Raw genomic sequence first — 18272 nt, forward strand, 5'->3', positions numbered from 1 at the left:
GTAGCTCACTTCCACAACAAGAGGTGACACTAACATGGACGCCATTTATTTGGGCCCTATACATTATTCATGGTCACAGTCAGGAGCAGAAAATAGGGCTCCATTAGCTGAGTTTTTACAGCCTTTTCCGGACACTCATTATAAAGGAAATGTCGTTCTTATAGGAGCGCTTTGTGAGGAACGGGTTCAGAGTTAAGTAAAGTACAGCACAAGTGTAATCAGGAGAAAAAGAAAATGCTGTTTTTCTCGAAGTATTGTCTTTTGAATTTAAGTTGAAAAAAGGTTGCCATACTTTTAATTTGAGGTGAAAATGTCATTTACCAACATTGTTCTTAATTGTACTTATTTTATGATGCATATATCAGTTGTTCCTAAATTGCCTCTTCTTGTGCTATGCAGAGTTCTTTGCTTGCCTTAGATCTTATTTTTGAAAAGTCCTAATATAGACCTGTTCCCATATTTTCTTGAACACTGGTACACACTAACATTTGAGGAAAGGTTACTTTGAAATTTACAGACATTGTTCAGGATCTATTTAAAGATGAATGAGGCCTAATAGTACCCTATGATTTGTAAATATTTGGACTGGTTATATTCAGTACTTCAGTTCTCTGATATATACTATGATATATAGTCACTGGTTGCAGTATAGAGTCTAAAGCCCAAAATTGGAGCTGTCATTTGTCAGCATATTGCAAAGATAACCTTATAACCTGGCCTGTGCTAAACTCTGAACTCACAAGAGAACAATTTTCTGCAAAAATACAATAACTACATTCAAACAGCTACACCTCAATATATTCTCAATATATTTTTCCAGTTACACTTTCAAGGAAGTGAATGAGAATGTAAGAACTGTATTCATGAAATCTGCATAATCCCCTAAGGCTTAAATGATATGTAATGGGGAGCCTCTAATTCTCATTCTGCTTACTTAGATCTTGTACTAAATCTGTGAGCGATACTGGAAAGTATAGCCTTCCTTCTGGTCATAATGGCAAATATATAGTATGTTTGATTCCAGACATTTTGGGTGCTGCTAGGATTTCCTGACCAAGGGTTTCTGGCTCAGATCTCCTCATAGACCCCCCAGGAAGCATATTGAAAAGTGGGTCAAATGCAGAAAACCATGTCCTTTATGAAGACAGTGAAGTAAACCTTAGCCTTAATAGATTTGGCCACAAGATTCGTGCTGGATGGGGTAAGGTAGACTTTACTGACAGAAGTATGGTGAGTACTGAGAGGAAACACTGCTGGGAATCAAACCTGTAACCTTTGTGCTATGAGGCAATAACCACTGCTATAACCACTCAATAAACATGCTATTTTTACATTCACTCATTTTATATTCACTCTTTTCATATGCATGCCCTTACTGAATTTCAAACATTTCCAAGTGGACTATTTGACTATACTGCTAAAAACATGTGGAGCTGTCCTTGTCGTTACCGTACAGAATCTTTATCTTATAATATCTTCATCCCTAGTACATCCAATACCAACTAGGAATGGGCAATATGCCAAAAACATTCTGCGAGCAAGATCACAGCTTCAATTTTATGATGATTAGTGTAATTCTTTATATTGCCTTTAAAGAAGACATATTGCTTTTGTCTGCAGTATAGCATAATCTATGACACCCCTGAGTCATTATTTTATATTTTGGACATTTTTAATCGCAATATTGATCTAAAACGAGTTGATTAAAGAAACGCTGACTTCCTATTGAAAACTGCTGCGTTGATTCTGAGTTTGACTGAGTGAGTATAAGTGTGTTTGAATACAGTAGTCTTGTGACTATTAAGATTTCAAACTCGATTTTGACACTAAGGAATCGACAATATACTCAATACTGATTCGGATACTACAATGATAATATTTATTTAGACAGTAGAATGTCATTTTCAACATTAAATCATTGTGGTTTCTTTTATCTTTACCTTATTGGGTTCAATACAGACAATACAGTAAAGTGTATTTACCTTGGCATGTATCGGCTGCTAGCTGCAAGCCATCTTGAGAACTGTCACCGGTGTTGGTGACCCACTCAAAGACATTATGGATTGGGACAGGGCACGGGTCATTGGATCGGAAAACAACAAGTTCAAACGCTGGGTCAGGGAGGCCATTGAAATCAGGAAATGAGGCACGGACAGTATTAACTGTGATGATGGAGCGTTCCTCCTTTCACACCTGGGACACCCTCCTCCAGAGAACACTGGGTGACAGGAGGCGTGGTCAGTCTGAGTGACCTGCCAGGCCAATCAGGCTGACCACGCCTACAGGAAGTAACAACAGCTGATATACAACACGTCACCACCAACACCAGGGACACTTCTGAAGATGCAGCCGAAACATGTCAACAAGGTAAACACACTTTACTCTATTGTCTTTAAAAAGAACCCAAGAAGTTAAAGTGCACAAGAAGACAAAATGAACATCTTTGGTTTAGTTTCTTTTATATTACCATGTGGCCTTATATCTGTGTAATTCCTCAGTCATCCAGGTAGGTTCCATAGTGCTTCATGGGCATATACTAGGCTATGGGATCTTATATTTGTTCTGATACAGCCCAAGATCATTTTAAAGCTATTCAGAAAAGGTTACTTTCCATCCTGTGAATGTGACTTTTTTAGTGACGATACCTAGCGACGATACTAGTTTTAGAATCGATAAGTATCTGATTTCGATCATTTAGACAGCGCAATAGCATAGATCTGCATTAAACAACAAATTAATCATGATTTGACAAATTAAACAAAATAGCAGATTTGATTTGTATTGCCATATCACCCAACCTTACTACTTATTGCTGTTCCAAGCCAGTTTTCAAACCAAACATGCAAACTCAACCTTTATTTCCCCTTGTTTTGCTTTAGTTCATTTTGGATTGAGATTAATACCACGGCCTCTCAGGGGACTTTATCTGTAGCAGCGGTGCAGTGTCCCTTGTTTACTAAAGGGAAAGTGCATAGTCTCTCCTCTGTGTGATGAATGTTGACTATCAGTATTCAACCAGCTATATTCTCATTCACTATACGGTGCAGTCACTGAGGCAGGAGGAGTCCATTCTGGTAGTGGCCGCGCATAGCAATGAGAAATGAAGCTTTAGTCCCATAGAAAACCAGTCTTGTTTATCATTATGAAAGATGTTACCTGCCCAGATTAGTGTTCGCAAATGGGAGCACTTTTACTCTAGAAACTGGTTAAATATGTGTTGTTGTTTTGATGTTTTTACACCAAGGTTAAGTAGGTCAGCTCACTGTAAGTAAATATCTCTTGGGACTTTGTTGTGCTATTGTTAAACGATTCACATATTTTTTTTCCCCACAATGCCTCAGTGGGATTCAAACTGGAGCTTAGCCCAGTTAGCATGAGATGTAGAAATGAGGCTAATGAATATGTAAAACAATGGCAAGCTCTTTGGCCCTGATCTGAACACAGTACAACAAACTGAGGTAATTACCAGAGACGGTTCAATTAAACCAGTGGATTATATACATTGCAATACATAACACAACAGAGATGTACTGAACACAACTTTGTCTTTTAGTTAGATTTTATTATTTTATTCCTATTTTGCACAATGTTAGAATGTGGTTACCTTATCAAAAATATCTTCAGAGTTGTGTTTTGTTTAATTTACTCATGTTTGAGTAATCCTGGTTAACAGCAACCTTTTACATTTTGTTCAGCAGAGATTGTCAATAACAGGGCTGAAATTATCCAAATGATTCTAGTGAAGGTGTATGGAGTAAAAACCCAGTAGAGCACTTCCTGTATTACCACATCACATTACAAGGTGGAACAGAAAAAGAAGAACTCAGCCTAAATTTGCAGGATTTGTATGTTAAGCGTTTGTGAATGAAACAAAACAAAACTCCAGGTATGTTTGTGAGAAGGTATTCTAACCTGGCTTAAAGCTCACAAGACTCAATTCTTTTTTTTTTTTTTTTTTTTAATTACGCTATGTTAGTAATTGACTGGAGTAATAATAACAAAGACAATGTTGTCAGTTGTACAGCCCTACTGTATAGGTATGTAACAATAACCAAAATATCGTAATATTGTGTCGTCAAAGTTCTCACAATAATATCTTGGGCCATCACAATATATCGAATTCTCTTTGCTTAAATTAACAGTTATGGTGCAGCAATAACTAAAAAAAGACAGAACTACATAGACCATGATCCTTTGCTCCATTTCAGTGTAGACTACAAGAAGAAATAAGGGTTCTAAGCACTTTTAAGTCTTATTCTTTGGATTAAGTCTTGTCAAGGCATTTTAAGAGGAAAAATTGCATATTGACAGTTAACCCCCACAAAATGTCACAATAAATATCGTACTGTGAGATGTATATCACAAAAATATCGTACCGAGAAGTTTGGATGTTGTTATAAACCTAATCATGAGCCTCCCGACCACATTGTGAGCTTTCCCATGATATCGCAATAAATATTGTACCAAGAGTTTCATACCGTGTCGATATCATATTGTGAGACTCGTTATCGTTACAGCCCTACTACTGTACTAGATCTAAATCGCTCCCTCTCTCTGTGTCACTATGTACTTTACTTAAATGACCCTCTCACTTTTAAAACAGCTATTTCGGATCTGTACGAGCAGTCCGCACTTCGTGTCCATCCGCCTCTACAGACAGACACTTGAGGAGAGCTTCCTGCCTCCATTGATGCCATAGGGGCCCTGTTTGATTCTTTTGTGCAGAAATAGATGTTGAGGCGTGTGCACTGACAGGAGCACTGGTCTGAAGCTGACATCCTGGTCCTGCAGAAGATCATTAAGAAGAGGCTTTTGTTGAACACAGAGGAGGCCTGTCCCGTTCACTCAATGTACATGTCAATCTAATGTGGTGCTTATCAAACTGTGGTAGAAGTACACATGGTGGTACGCTCGCGGGTAGTAGTTTTTTGTCTCCTAACTGATTAAATCTTGGTTTAGAAGGGGTTATGAGCTGTTTTTTGCTGTCATTTGCAATACATATATTAAGCATTGATTCATTCCAGTCAATGCCTAATGAATTTTGTGATGTTGTACTAGAACTTTGTCAAAATATTGTGTATTTATTTTTTACAGAAAGTTAAAAACAATGAGCATAGATACATTTTATGCCATACTGCTTTTCTTTTATCTTTTGGCTAAATAGTTCAAATAAAAGCTAAATAAAAAGTGTGAATTTCGGTGTAATTCTTGATTTAGTCCCTGTTCTTTCCCTATTTAAACCTCGTTCATTTGAGGTTTAGCTTTAATTTGATGCTGATTTCGTCCTGATGTATTAGTTGTAGCATTTGTTCAGTCAGGGTTAAATCTTGAATAACTTTCTCATGTTTTATTGACAAAGGGGAGAGATCTGTGGATTGTTGCCAGAGTAGATTTTCTAGCAACATCACTAGGTAAGAACATACTAGTGCATACAAGCAGCAAGGGTGTAGCGATTGATTGTGAGCTTTTACAGTAGTGCAGGGTGAAGCCTTAGCACCACCTGTTGGACGGATGAGGAAATGAACTTCTCTTTGTCTTGCACCACCATTGCACCCTGATTGCAGCAATGTTGTCAGTCTAAAGCAATCACACAGCATTCAATACCACTTTATTTCAAACTTTCAATTCAAACTTTTATGTCAGTTAAACTTTTTTGCATCTTTGATATTGTTAAGATCAACCTCTTGAGTAATATAGGATGTACACGCCCGCACCATCTCTACACAAAACAATATTACTGTATAGAATTGAGGGCTGCTTATTGTGGCAATATCAGCCCCCAGTGGGAACCATAGTTTTCTAAAGCTAAAGTCAGTGGATTGTTTCTTTTATTAAAGGTCCTATATTACGCCAAATTAACTTCTGTCTTTCCTCCTCAAAAACATACCTGGAGTTGTGTTTTGTTTTGTTTTGTTTCATTCAGTCACTACATCTTCAAATCTCAAAATGCTCTGTTTCAGCTTGTGATGTCATGAAGTGGTAGTTTTCAAGTTAAGAGCTTTTTTCCAAATGAAAAAGAGTGTTTTGTGTCTAAGAGAAGAACTCAGCCTAAATATGCAGGTTTGTGTGTTAAACATGTGTGAATGAAACAAAACACTACTCAGGTATGTTTGTGATGAAGAAACAAAATTATGACCTAGATCAGAAAATTGCGTAATATAGGACATGTAAGTAATGTTTGTTTTATAGGAATGTAACAATAACCGAAATATCGTGATATTGCAACATCAAAGGTCTCTCAATAATATCGAGGGTCATCGCAATACATTGAATAACAGGACTCTTTGCTTAAATTAATAGTTATGGTGCAACAATAACTAAAAGCAGAGGGAACTACATAGAACTTGATCCTTTGCTCAGTTTCAGTGCAGTCTACATGAAGAAATAACTGTTATAAGTGTTTGGATTAAGTATTATAAAGACATTTTAAGAGGAAAAAGGAGCGAACTCACACAAAATATCACAACAAATATTGTATCGTGAGATGGATATTGTGAACATATTGTACTGAAAAATTTGGATATCGTTACAGCCGTTGCAGTGTTTTACCTTTTGTCTTTTTTCAGATTCAACAAGATCCAGAACACCAAGAACACAATGAAGAAAGACGGCATTAGCTCTCTGACCTACAAACTGCTGGAAGTGCGGCGATTTCCCCTTTACACAAACATATCAGTGGAGATCGGCAAGCCCCCTCCTCGCCCATTCAAAGGATAGACCCCGCCAGACTGGCATCAGACTGGTATCTCGGCATTATCCCGTGTTATACCCCCCACAAGCACATTTTCTTCCTGTATTCGTATTGGGATTTCCGCTCGCCATAGTCTCTCTGCAATCAGGACATTAGGACGGCAGACTTCGTTTCTATGGAGAGTGCTTGAGATATCACTGACCAAGAAGACGTGCTGCCAAAAACTTGTTGGAGCAGTTCCACCAAGAATCATTTGAGAACTGGAAGCCCTCCAAAAGCGTATCAAGTCGGGGTATTCACTGATATAAAAGTCTCCTGGTACACTTGGCAAGCAAGGTCAAGAAATTATCACTAAAACTGTATAAAATTGCAGGTAATGGAGAATTCAACGCGGTTTTCTGGACTATGGCATTTTACATTGAGATGGCATGCAGTGATAAAGCATCGGATTGTATAGAGGAGATTCACACTGACATTTTGGGACTTATTTCCTCGAGTATTGAATGTGATTCGTGCCTGCAACTTCCAGCAGAGGACATCGAACTGTGCTACAATGTGTTGATCAAACCACGACAAACTTTTTATATCTGTCTTTAAACTGGAAGCGACTCAAAGAAGAGACTGAACGTTTGAATAACTGATTTCTTTTACTCCCATGTGTTGGCTTTCAATGCATTCAACTCAATAGTGTATAATGGACAGCTCATTGCACCAATTGGGCATTACGTTTGTTAAATTTTACTAGCTGGTTTGTACATTTTAGGACTCATATATTCAGTACATTGCGATTTTCAGCCTTATCATACTTATATACCGTACATGTTATTGTTAAAACATATACAATAGGTAGTTCAAGGTTCGGCTTTTGAAATGTGTTGTCGGTCTTATGTATCCTGGCCAGTCACCATTCTTTTCATTTTATTCTCAGTAACAGTTTCAGACATTCAATAGCAAGAGCATAGGCGTCTAGTATATTGGAACTTGCAATATACAGTATGTATACATAAAACTCAGCCTCTCTAAATCAGGGTAAATGCTCTGTCTGGCTCACAAATAGACACAATAATATCAGTGGAGCTATGTTTATTACTTAAAGCTTCCTCAGATAATGATTTTGCGTGATTGGAATTAATCTGGTGGGATTTCTTCACTGTAAAAATGTAATTCAGTTTTACAGTTGCTTGAGGGTGCATTGTAAGTTTTCAGGCGGGGAGTCGTCCACCTGCTAGTCTCCATGGAAGTGCTATTGCCTTGCCTTGAATGTTGTAAATTATCGTGTTAAACCTTTATACATATCTTACATTCATTCAGTGACAGGTTTTATTGCTAAAGAATGGTACATGGTCACATTTTTATACAGCGCCTTTCCACCTTCGAGGCAAAGCTCTTTACATCAAGGAACCATTCGCCCATTTGCACACACATTCATACACCAGTGTAAGCAGACACTGGGGGCGAGGTGGATTAAGTGTCTTGCCCAAGGACACAACGACAGCATTCACCTGTCTTCTATCGACCAGCTGAGCTACAGTCACCCCTTGAATACCTTGAATAGCATGCATTCTTACTTAGAGTCGGACTACCTCTACACAGATCTGACCTGTACATTGGCCTGGTGGTGTCTCCATGGAGATAGACCCATTTAATGCCATACTGTGGAATATTACATGCGAAGCAGCAACATCTCCATGGTGACAAGCAAGTAGCAGGCTCTTCATCTGTTACATGCACCTTTAAAGTTAATGTTTTTACTCCTTTTTTTGGACAAAACCGTAAAGATTTTGAAGTAATCTCATACCTAATTAATGAGTAAAAGGTACGACTGGCCAGGCAGACACTCAGCTATTCTGTGTTAAGAAATACAAAAATTAGGATTGGTGGAAAGTTATCATTTTGAGTGCATACAAAGGACGCTTTTTCATTACACAACCTGCACGTCTGGTTTGAAGATTTATTCTCTATGGGCCTATTGTTTTCATGTCATTTTAGCAACCTTCATTTTAATATTGGAAAAGTTTATTATCCCGAGGTGAAGGCAAAGATGAAAGTGTGAAAGTTATCATTTAGTTTGACTGGCATCTGTTCATTTAGTGTCTCCTTGAGGCTGCTCCAAGGCAAATGAATCTGCCATCGCACCTGTCACGGAAAGATGGAACTTAATATCCTTAGTTAAGGTGTTTTTTAATGTTTTGTAAAAAAAAATGTCTCATCTTTTATTTAAAATGTTTTATATGTTATTTTTTGTCGCCTAAAACACCAAATGGATGCCTTGGAAAGTTAAGATAATAGGGAATAAACAAAGGAGACTATGGGACCTTGTGAAGAGAATGAGGCAAATTTGTCAAAAATATAAATGTCCTCTTTTAGAAAATTTTGATGAAACACTGTTGAACTGCTGTTGTATTTTCAATTTTGGCAATTTAAAAACACATTTGCTATAATGGACAATATTAATCAATCTAAAAATTCAAACATGAATTTTGTAATTGGTTGCCTTAAACAAGCAGTTTTCAAACTTTTCATAACATATATATAATATATAATATTTAGTATAAGCCAAATTTCTATCTTGGACTAAAGTCTAACTAAAGTACTTCTGAATGAGGACAAACAAGCAAGGCCAAAAAAGTAAATATATTTCTTAAATTAAGCAGAGCTTGTTTTTTGTTCCACCATTGGTACTCACACAATACCAGTAACCAGTAGTGTGATTAAAAGATATAAATCATACTCCTATCTCCCTCACGTACACTACACAAACTGCATGAAATGTTTACACTCAGAAATACTGACCTTAAGTTCACGTTTTATGTCATATTTTTACATCTCATTCAATTTAGCTTATCCAAATCAAATGTTTTGAGGTGTGTGCTTTCATTTCGATTCATATGAAATGAAAATATGACATGCACAGTCCTGGGAAGTGACTAAATATCTGTACCAAAAATACATAATCAGATTTTGACTCAGTTAGAGATATTTTTTTTCATTTGGTTGTATTTAGAACAGCTACTTTCCTAAAATCAAAGGAATACATTGTGGTATTTCATCTCACAATTTAGGTTTAAACTCCACTGTATTAACGAGTAAACAGAAAACTCACTTCATGCAGTGTGTACATGTGCAATTTTTCCCTGCCTAATCAGTAATAAATTAAATATTCTTACCAACACAATTATTACAAGCATTTAAGTCACCATTTCATCTTTACTGTACGTGTCATCTATCTTTCGTCTGTCTCTGGCCCTCCGTTGCCCTGCCTTGGGGTTGACTGGTTCCCATCTGTTCCGTCTTTGCTCCTCTCTTTCTGCCTGCAGCTTGTTGGACAGTACTGCACAGTCACATCTCCACACGGCCCTACTTTATCCTTCCTTTTTGTCTCTCCCTTTTCTCCTCTTTCTTCGCCTCTTCTTTCAAACCACGCCAGTCTTCGCCGCATGCGTCAATGGACCACTCTTGTCCGTAGCAGTGGACTCTGTTTCCCATTCAATATCTATCGACAGGGATGCTCCGTGTGTGGCCGTGTCTTTTGCCTATGTCTATTCTTCTTCATTATTTTTCCCCTCCTAGATCTTTTACAGGCTGTTTACGATTTCCTGTGCAATATTCAAACATGTATTTTCTGTGTAAAGCTGGTAGGAACGAGAATTTTGTGATATTTGAAGGTCATTTGTTTACTGCATTATACTACATACTATACATACTACTATCAGTCACTGTTAGCATATAGATCGACTCATATAACCAGTTTGTTTTGATTAGCAGTGAGGTCAGCCTGTGTTGAGCACCTTCATTGTGGATTATAGAAGTTATTTTCTGCCATTACAAAGGAGTAATAAAGATATGATTGGAATATTTGATTATAGTTATCCTAAAAATGTCTATTACTACTTTATCTGCTTAATTTTCCCCCAAATTTAAAGGTGCAGTATAACCTTTATGGTGTGCTTTTGTCCATTGCTTTTGCTGAAATGTTCCACAGTACAACATTAAACTTAGCTGCCTCGGCTTTATTTAATTGCAGGTGCTTTTATTGTTTAATATATAGTTAAGTTTAAGTCTACTTTGGAACATCCCAAAAGTAAAGCAATAACATTTTCATAGACACAAGAAGGTGGCGGAACCTCCACCAGAAAAGTTACAAAATACATCTTTCTTTTTTGCATAGCTTATATATCTTGCCATTTATGAGTTATATTTTGTTGACCTATACTTTTGTGCTCTAAATGAAGCAGTGTTGCTACTTGATTTTGGAATGTAAAATATTTTGGAGAATTCGTCACCTCCTCTATATTGGTGGAAAATAACTTCTGTAACAGTACTGTGTTGATGGCAAATGCCAGCCATGTCTTTTCTTCAGTCTACAGAGCTGACATGTACAGACAGTAGAGTGGACCTGTTTGAAGTGTGTTTTTACAGATTTTATGAGAGGTCTTTGAAGGTCTCATGCCCTTTGACCTTTGGAGTGTCTCACATGTCAAGCACACCTCAAACATCAAACTTTTACTCCGCCGATTCCGAGTGAACTTTTCAGGCCTGTGTGGCACTTTTTAAACATTACTGTATCTCTGACTAGGGTTTTTGTACATTGAATGTTGAAAATGTTATATCTTATATAGAATGCATTGTCATATCAAACCTACTTTTTCTATACAATCAATAAAACTGATGGTGGCTTCATATTGTCTTGTAGATCTCTCTTTTCTTTTCAAATTAGACGGAAATGTTTACAGGTGTTTTAATGCTAAAAAAAAAAATACCCGTTTCACAGATCTGACTTGTAACTAGAGCTTGGTAACCTGCTTATCTACATGGGAATACAGTAGATTGGTTTAATACTGTGCTGTGGATCATTCCAGGCACTAATATCTCCTATGGCAACTGTCCTCTGTGGTCATAGCAATTAAGTAATTAATATAAAATTATGATATCTTTTGAATGGGGAAAGGTTTAAAGTCATTGATATCTATAATTTAAATTGGCCTCTTACTATTCATTGACAATTTTTTTTACATGTTACCATAGAAACCTTATGGCAGACCTTATGCTGTCTAAGAAGTAGACATGTTCTTATTTTTGTGCAAAATCTAACTTTAGATTTTTGGGTTATTATTAAGTTCCCATTCCCATTGTGTTTCTCCTGCCATTGTCCGAGCAGTCTGGCCTCATTTGTAATGCCGTACCAGTCTGTGCTGCTCTTGTTGTGTTTTATCAGACTCTTGCTTCACAAAAGGCCTCGGTCCCCAGTGAAAAAACTCCAAGGAGAAATCGCACACACATCCTCCCAGAGAAAGCCCAAACACAGCAAAAAGTCAGCGTAAACACAAGGTACAGCAGTGAGAATAAAATGAAAATATCCTTGGATAACATTTACATACTTTATTATTGAACCCATCACCATAACAGCAGAACATCCACTGTCTTACAAAAATAATATTTACACTGCTATATCTTTGCACACTTTTTTTTCTTGTGCACAAAATGAAGGTGTATAATTTCATAGCAATGAATCTATGCATTTATATGCAACTTTTCGCAATGCAATGACTTAAGTACACAGTGGCAGGTAGTGTAGTTTACTGCAGTAACCATCCACATAACATGCAATAAGTACAGTTTGAAATATCCAACAAATAATTTTCTACAATGTTATTCCAAAGTGGTATAGTTTGGAGTTTGACTGAGTAAACTTGATTAAACTTACGATCCTTGCCATCACATAAAAAAACAACATAACATTTTGTTTTATTTGGTCCATAATAAAGTAATCAAAACAGTCTAGACTCCACTCTATAAAAATACTCTTTACATCACTGATTTTGAGAATAACAGACTTGCTCATACAAAAGACTAATAAAGCGGTGTCTTACAGGTTGTTTACCCACTCTGCAGTCCAGGTATAATAGCACTTTGTTGTTTTCAAATATTGTCTGTGATTACAACTACTACATAATCATGTTTGGCCTTAGTCAAGTGCAATACATTATATTTCAATTAACATGGAAATTGAAATGTCAAACTTACTGAGGACTTGGGTGTATTTATTGCTAGACTAAACTGCTAACTGCATCACAGGCGTGCATATATTTCAGTACTGCATCAACACAGTGACAGGTCAATTACCACTTTAATGTTGCTAAACAAAACACATGTCTGGAGATTATCAAAATTATTCAAAACAAAGAAAAAGTTCATAAAAATACTTTTCTCTCTAAATTAAACAAGAGAACTCAGCTTTGTCAAAAAAGATGCACAGTTTACTAATCTAAGAATCATTATAATAATTTAATCATCCTTCACACTGGGTAGTTACTTTTACAGTGACATTTGATTCCATTTGCTGCCATGTAAATCCATGTATCATTCGTTCATTCATTTTTCAAAATAAAACCAAAAATAAGAAAACAAAAAAACAACTATTTTCTTCAGTATTTGTCTCCAAAACCAAAATGAAAAAATGGATAACGATTTGTTTTTTCAGTTTCTGATTTTGTGTTTAAACTAATTATGGAAAAAACGGATGACAACCGTTTCCTTGCCTTAAACTGCGATGCCAGACTGAACCAGGACTGAACCAGGACTAGAGCAGGACTAAACCAAGAGGTGCGCCCACATAGACTGTCAGGTGATCAGGACTGAGACCAGCACCAGACCAGGACCAAACAAAAATTGAGACCAGGACTGAGACTGGGACCAGACCAGGACTGGTCCCAAAATCATTATCTGTAATACGTTTTTTCATTTTGTTTTTGGTGACAAATAATGACGAAAATAGTTGTTTTTTCGTTTTCTTATTTTTGGTTTTATTTGGAAACGAATGAACGAATGACACACGGATTCATGTAATACTATGGTAATATTACAGTATTGATCCATTACCAATGAGTTTTGTATTAAAATGTATTGAAACTTCTCTACTATCAACAGTTTTACCTTGGTATATAGATTATATGAATTCCAATGTTTGAACTCATGCAAAAATTAAATATATGAGCAGATATAGAAATATATAAATAATGTATTTCTAAAAATTTATATTTTTGTATGAGATGCTCTACTTCTCAGTACCAAGTCCATATTGTGATATATTTAGGCATCGATCCACCCATTACTAAAACAGTTTACAAGGTACAGTCAAAGCGCCTTTGTTGTTGTCTACACACTGCACAAGGAAGTCTATATATAGTCTATGGGTCTACATAAAACACTTGGAGAATAATGGAAGTATAGTATTTGAGGACTAGCCATAAATCCAGTACATTTTACATGATGTTTCTGTGTTAACATTATGTATTTGGCTGCATTATCAGGTAAGAAACCAAATGACCTGTTACCCCACCTTTGTTACATTAACGTCTGTTTATCAACAACCAGAGTTGTCTAGCCCCCTTTCCAACATACCTGCTCATACATGTAGAATATCTCCATTCACTTGCATCCATCTTGTTTAAAAACATTATTCATACATTCCTTGCTAACAGTTTTCCGAGGTCTTCTGTCTCAGTTCTGTTGAATAGAGGGCTGTTCTGGCGTGCAGTTCTTGAGCTTGGAGCAGGTGGCCAGGCGGTTCCCCTCCCAGTACCCCGCGTCCTGGCCGTCATGGCAACGACATTTGGTGCAAGAGTCCACCCAGACCGGGTCTCCAGCTGGGATCACCTGAGACCGGGAGTCATCCACGTAACAGTTGGGACCTGTAGGTAAGTGAGAAGGTAGAGGTTGAAAAACATGAGGCAATTCCTAGTCAAACAGTCAGTGATAATGGACTTTTGGGAGGTTCAGTTTTGTATAGCCCAAAATATTTGAATTGTTGTTTTGACCACAGAAATATTTGGTTGTAGAGTGTCAAAATGTGTCATGTAAAGCTGAATTAGTTAATACACTATCACATCAATAAGAATATGACTTTGGGGCAGGTATAAGCTCTCTTTAGAGGCAAACTGCTCATATTTGTGTAAAGGGCACATTTTCTAGTCTAGCCAAAACAGTTTGACCTTCATGATGGACAGACAAGGCAGTTTTGTTCCCTGAGGAAGCCTTTGTGTTGAGACAGACTTACCCTCCTGGCACTCGGGACAGCACTTCCCAGGCTGGTACACGGGGTTCACACAGGGGGGAGGGGCACAGTCAGCCACCAGACAGCGGGCGATGCCATCACTGTCACAGGTACACTGCTCACACTCTGACGGCTGTGGAGGAACACACACTCTTCAATGTGTGTGGACTACATTTTTATATTGACTATAACGATTGTTGGTATCTGGAGTACTTTTATATACAGGCTAAGGCTACAAACAATATCATATTGCCTGATACAAGTTTAACACAAACACACTACAACACTGACCCCTCTCAGAAGAGGGCGCCATTTACTTATTCCCTGTTGCAGGTTAAACATTGCCACTACTTACTTATCATTATAAATAAATAAATAAATAAATAAATAAATAAATAAATAAATAAATAAATAAATAAATATATATATATATATATATATATATATATCGCTGTTTAGGTACTGCACATAAAAATGACATGATATCACACAGTTATGTCTAAAGACTTAGGGCTACAGAAGCACACAGAAGAACTATACTACACTGAAGAATAGCATATACCGTGTAGAGAAGCCTAGTGAAATATAGGTTTTAACTCCAAGTCACGTTATTTATGGTTAAATATTTCGTCGAGACTTCCAAACCCATAAATAAAAATGAAGCATTCCATGGATTTTCATTGAAGTTCTTCAAACATAAAGCCAAAATAATATGATAATCTGGAAAAAATAGAAAATGGGACTCTGTTCAGACGCCCTTTTCATTCTTAAAAGGCAGGTAGCACATCTCACCTGGAAGTTCTGTCCCAGGTCGTAGACCACCCCTCGGTACTCGCAGCCGATCCTCTCACAGCGGGGACAGCAGTCAGTGGGGTAATGGCTCACGTGGATGCAGGCGGCCGGGAGAGACGTGCACTCGGTGCGGGCACAAGCAGCTCCCTCGGCCGTGCACTCACACTGAGTGCAGTGGTCAGAGTCCAGGAAGTACCATTCCCCCACGTAGTAAATGCTCCCGTTGGCCTCACAGGTGCTGTCCTGCTGCCCGGCCACAGAGAAGGCGAACCCGGGCCGCGCGCACAGCACCAGTGCCAAAACTGTGCGCACCAAACGCGCACTGAAAAGTTTAGCCATCTTTCCAAAAGCCATTTTCAGTTTGTCGAAATAAAAAGTATAAAACTACGGGTTTTATAGCCTGGTCTACATTAACAATTCAAGTCTAAGAGTTTACATTGTAAAGCATCCAGCAGTCCTGGCTCCTGGCTGTGCAGTAGCCGCGCCTCGCTCCTCCGAGTATTCTCCTGGCTCCGTCTGCTCAGCCCGGAAAGGAAAGGGGTGGAGGAAGGGGGTATTATGAGGGAAGGATCTCTGAGAGTTCAACTTTCTTAGAGTTCAGCCGTCTGCGTCCCACCCCTCAATATATCATCCTAAGTCAGGTAATAAAGACTTCTACTGAACAGGTGGCCTTTATAACCATGTCCACTGGTCTTTTAGGGTTAACATATTTGCTATCGCTTCCTTGAATAGCCCATAAATCAGCGCATAAATACAACTAGCTTCACTTAGCGTACCGACTGAAAAAAACGCACTCAAAAGATTTTCTATTCATCCAGAGTTGACAACATAGACTATAATAAACATGCTTCACAACTATGAAGCTGAGAGCGCTGGTCTCGCGAGATCTCCCCATAACAACAGGAAAGTTTATCCTAGCAACAGCAGCCGAGATAATAAAGCCAGAGCCAAACTGAAAAGGGAAAAAAACAAGGTAAACTCGTATCTTTCTCTCTATAATCTGTCCTAATGCGTTTGGTAAAAGGCTCCATCAACTTTGGAATTTTCTTTGTAACGCTGCCATTTATTCGTCTAGCGATAGTTAAGTTTATCAGTTTAACTTGTTACATTAAACTTGCGATCACAGCTAGCTTATGTTTGTTATCTCTGACTTGATAACTTAAGCTAATTTAAGAAAAACAAGGTAGATTTTATTGTGGATAGCCTAACTTTACTTTCCTCTCCTCTAAAAATAACCTACAAGCTGTAAAGTTAACATTTTAGCGTGTTGTCAAAATGCCTTTAACTTTACAAGTCACACAAATGCACACTTGTTTATTTGTGCTGTGTTAAAGCTGAATTACTGGTTGTTTCCACTCCCACAGTAAAGCCACATGCAGTCATCTGATGGACAAGTCTTCTGCAGTCCTGGCCAGTCTCTGTGGAGCCTCATCAGGGAGCATGTCTCTGCATCAGAGTTGCCAAAGATCCATGCTGCCCTGGGACACTCGCTGGTGGACAAGTACACAATGGCATATGAGGAGGTAAGAGGTAATACTAAAATTTGGATTTGGATAAGTAGGACTACTGCTTGGACCAAAAAATGTGGTCTTAAATGCAATCAGTATATTATGACACATTCACTACATCCAAGTTTAAATAACTATTCAAAATGACATTCAGACTTACACCTAGGCACCAACAAATTTGTGTAAAGTGTCATGCCTAAGGACACAACAACTGGCTATGCTGTGGTGGTTTTTGGGCACATTTAATCTATGAAAACAACACTTTTTTTTGGTATCAATGATACTAAAAGTATCATTTATCTATTAAAAAGTAACACTGTATATGTGAACTTTAGTAGGAACAACAGAGAACAGATAATTGAGATATTTTACGCAGAACGCTTGATTAATATGTAATGTCATTTTAGTGTTGTAATTTATTGTTTTAACCTTCGATATCATGTTCCCCTCCATTATGTCAAAATTAAACAAGACTGCCCCCTTTTTTCAGTGTTATGTGCCTTCTCTGTTTTTGTCATTTAGTCCAATCAAAAAATCCAGCAAAGCCACTACGCCACCTCAAAGAATTTCCTTTAGAGCTGAGAGGAAAACGCGCACACAAGCATTCCTGACAGAACCGTTTGAAAAGTGTAGTGTTACGTTGCATAAGGGAGTTGAAAGTGAGTTAAGTTAGCTCCATATATCCATTAATAAAGAACATCATTATAATAACATAGGAATATGGGTCAACTTAAATGGCACTGTAACAAGTTATGTCCAAAATATGAACCAGACGGGCTTCAATATTTACTCAGCACAGCCAGACTGGGCTTGTATAGAGAAGGCAAGGGGGGACGCAGAGGTGGAAATTGTAATAGTAAATGGGTCAACTGCCAAATGTTCTTAACGCTACTGTAAGCAGCTGCACTAAGCAATGTGTGTGGATGTTTTTTCAACATCATCATGAAAAAAACTCACTCTCATGTCAACCCACTTCTCTCTTCCATTTGGGCAATGCTGTAAAGTCATTTTCTCTTTAAAAAGAAAAAGGTTGGCATGTTTAATTTTGAGTCAGCGTAACTTTTACAGTAGCATTAAAAAAACTGCGTCATCCGATTCCATTTCAATATCAAAAGCATATTTTTTTATTTGTGTGCTCAAAAATACTTGGATTCTTACAATGAGTGGGGTTGCATCTCCACTGATCAGACCCGTGACTTGTCCTGATGATGTCACCTGCTTGTCTTAA

General features: G+C 37.7%; 2 protein-coding genes across 2 annotated transcripts in view; one reads left to right on the plus strand and one right to left on the minus strand.

The window, feature by feature from the left end:
* Positions 1–7340, plus strand: part of b4galt2 (UDP-Gal:betaGlcNAc beta 1,4- galactosyltransferase, polypeptide 2) — a 168628-nt gene extending 161288 nt beyond the window's left edge. The window contains exon 7 of the mRNA XM_020929217.2: positions 6567–7340. Within this exon, the coding sequence (XP_020784876.1) occupies positions 6567–6717 (151 nt within the window). The 3' untranslated portion in view covers positions 6718–7340. The remainder of the gene's footprint in view (positions 1–6566) is intronic.
* Positions 7341–13744: 6404 nt separating this feature from the next.
* Positions 13745–16080, minus strand: zgc:113531 (uncharacterized protein LOC541359 homolog). Its single transcript, XM_020929218.2, has 3 exons — positions 15537–16080; positions 14748–14877; positions 13745–14382 (listed from the first exon to the last, which is right to left on the minus strand). Exons 1-3 carry the CDS (start codon positions 15888–15890, stop codon positions 14192–14194), a joined length of 675 nt encoding a protein of 224 aa, XP_020784877.1. The 5' UTR covers positions 15891–16080; the 3' UTR covers positions 13745–14191.
* Between the last annotated feature and the right edge of the window lie 2192 nt (positions 16081–18272).

This window comes from Boleophthalmus pectinirostris, unplaced genomic scaffold (assembly GCF_026225935.1).
Source record: "Boleophthalmus pectinirostris isolate CB_2022bp ecotype Guang Dong unplaced genomic scaffold, ASM2622593v1 HiC_scaffold_16, whole genome shotgun sequence".
NCBI classification, from domain to species: Eukaryota; Metazoa; Chordata; class Actinopteri; order Gobiiformes; family Gobiidae; genus Boleophthalmus; species Boleophthalmus pectinirostris.

Bases quoted from the DNA above. Each gene is read 5' to 3' on its own strand.
- zgc:113531 (XM_020929218.2), bottom strand. From the start codon at position 15,890: ATGGCTTTTGGAAAGATGGCTAAACTTTTCAGTGCGCGTTTGGTGCGC. The intron at 14,878-15,536 runs GTGAGATGTGCT...GTTCCTCCACAG, and splicing joins ACCTGGGACAGAACTTCCAG to CCGTCAGAGTGTGAGCAGTG. The intron at 14,383-14,747 runs GTAAGTCTGTCT...ACTTACCTACAG, and splicing joins CTGTCCCGAGTGCCAGGAGG to GTCCCAACTGTTACGTGGAT.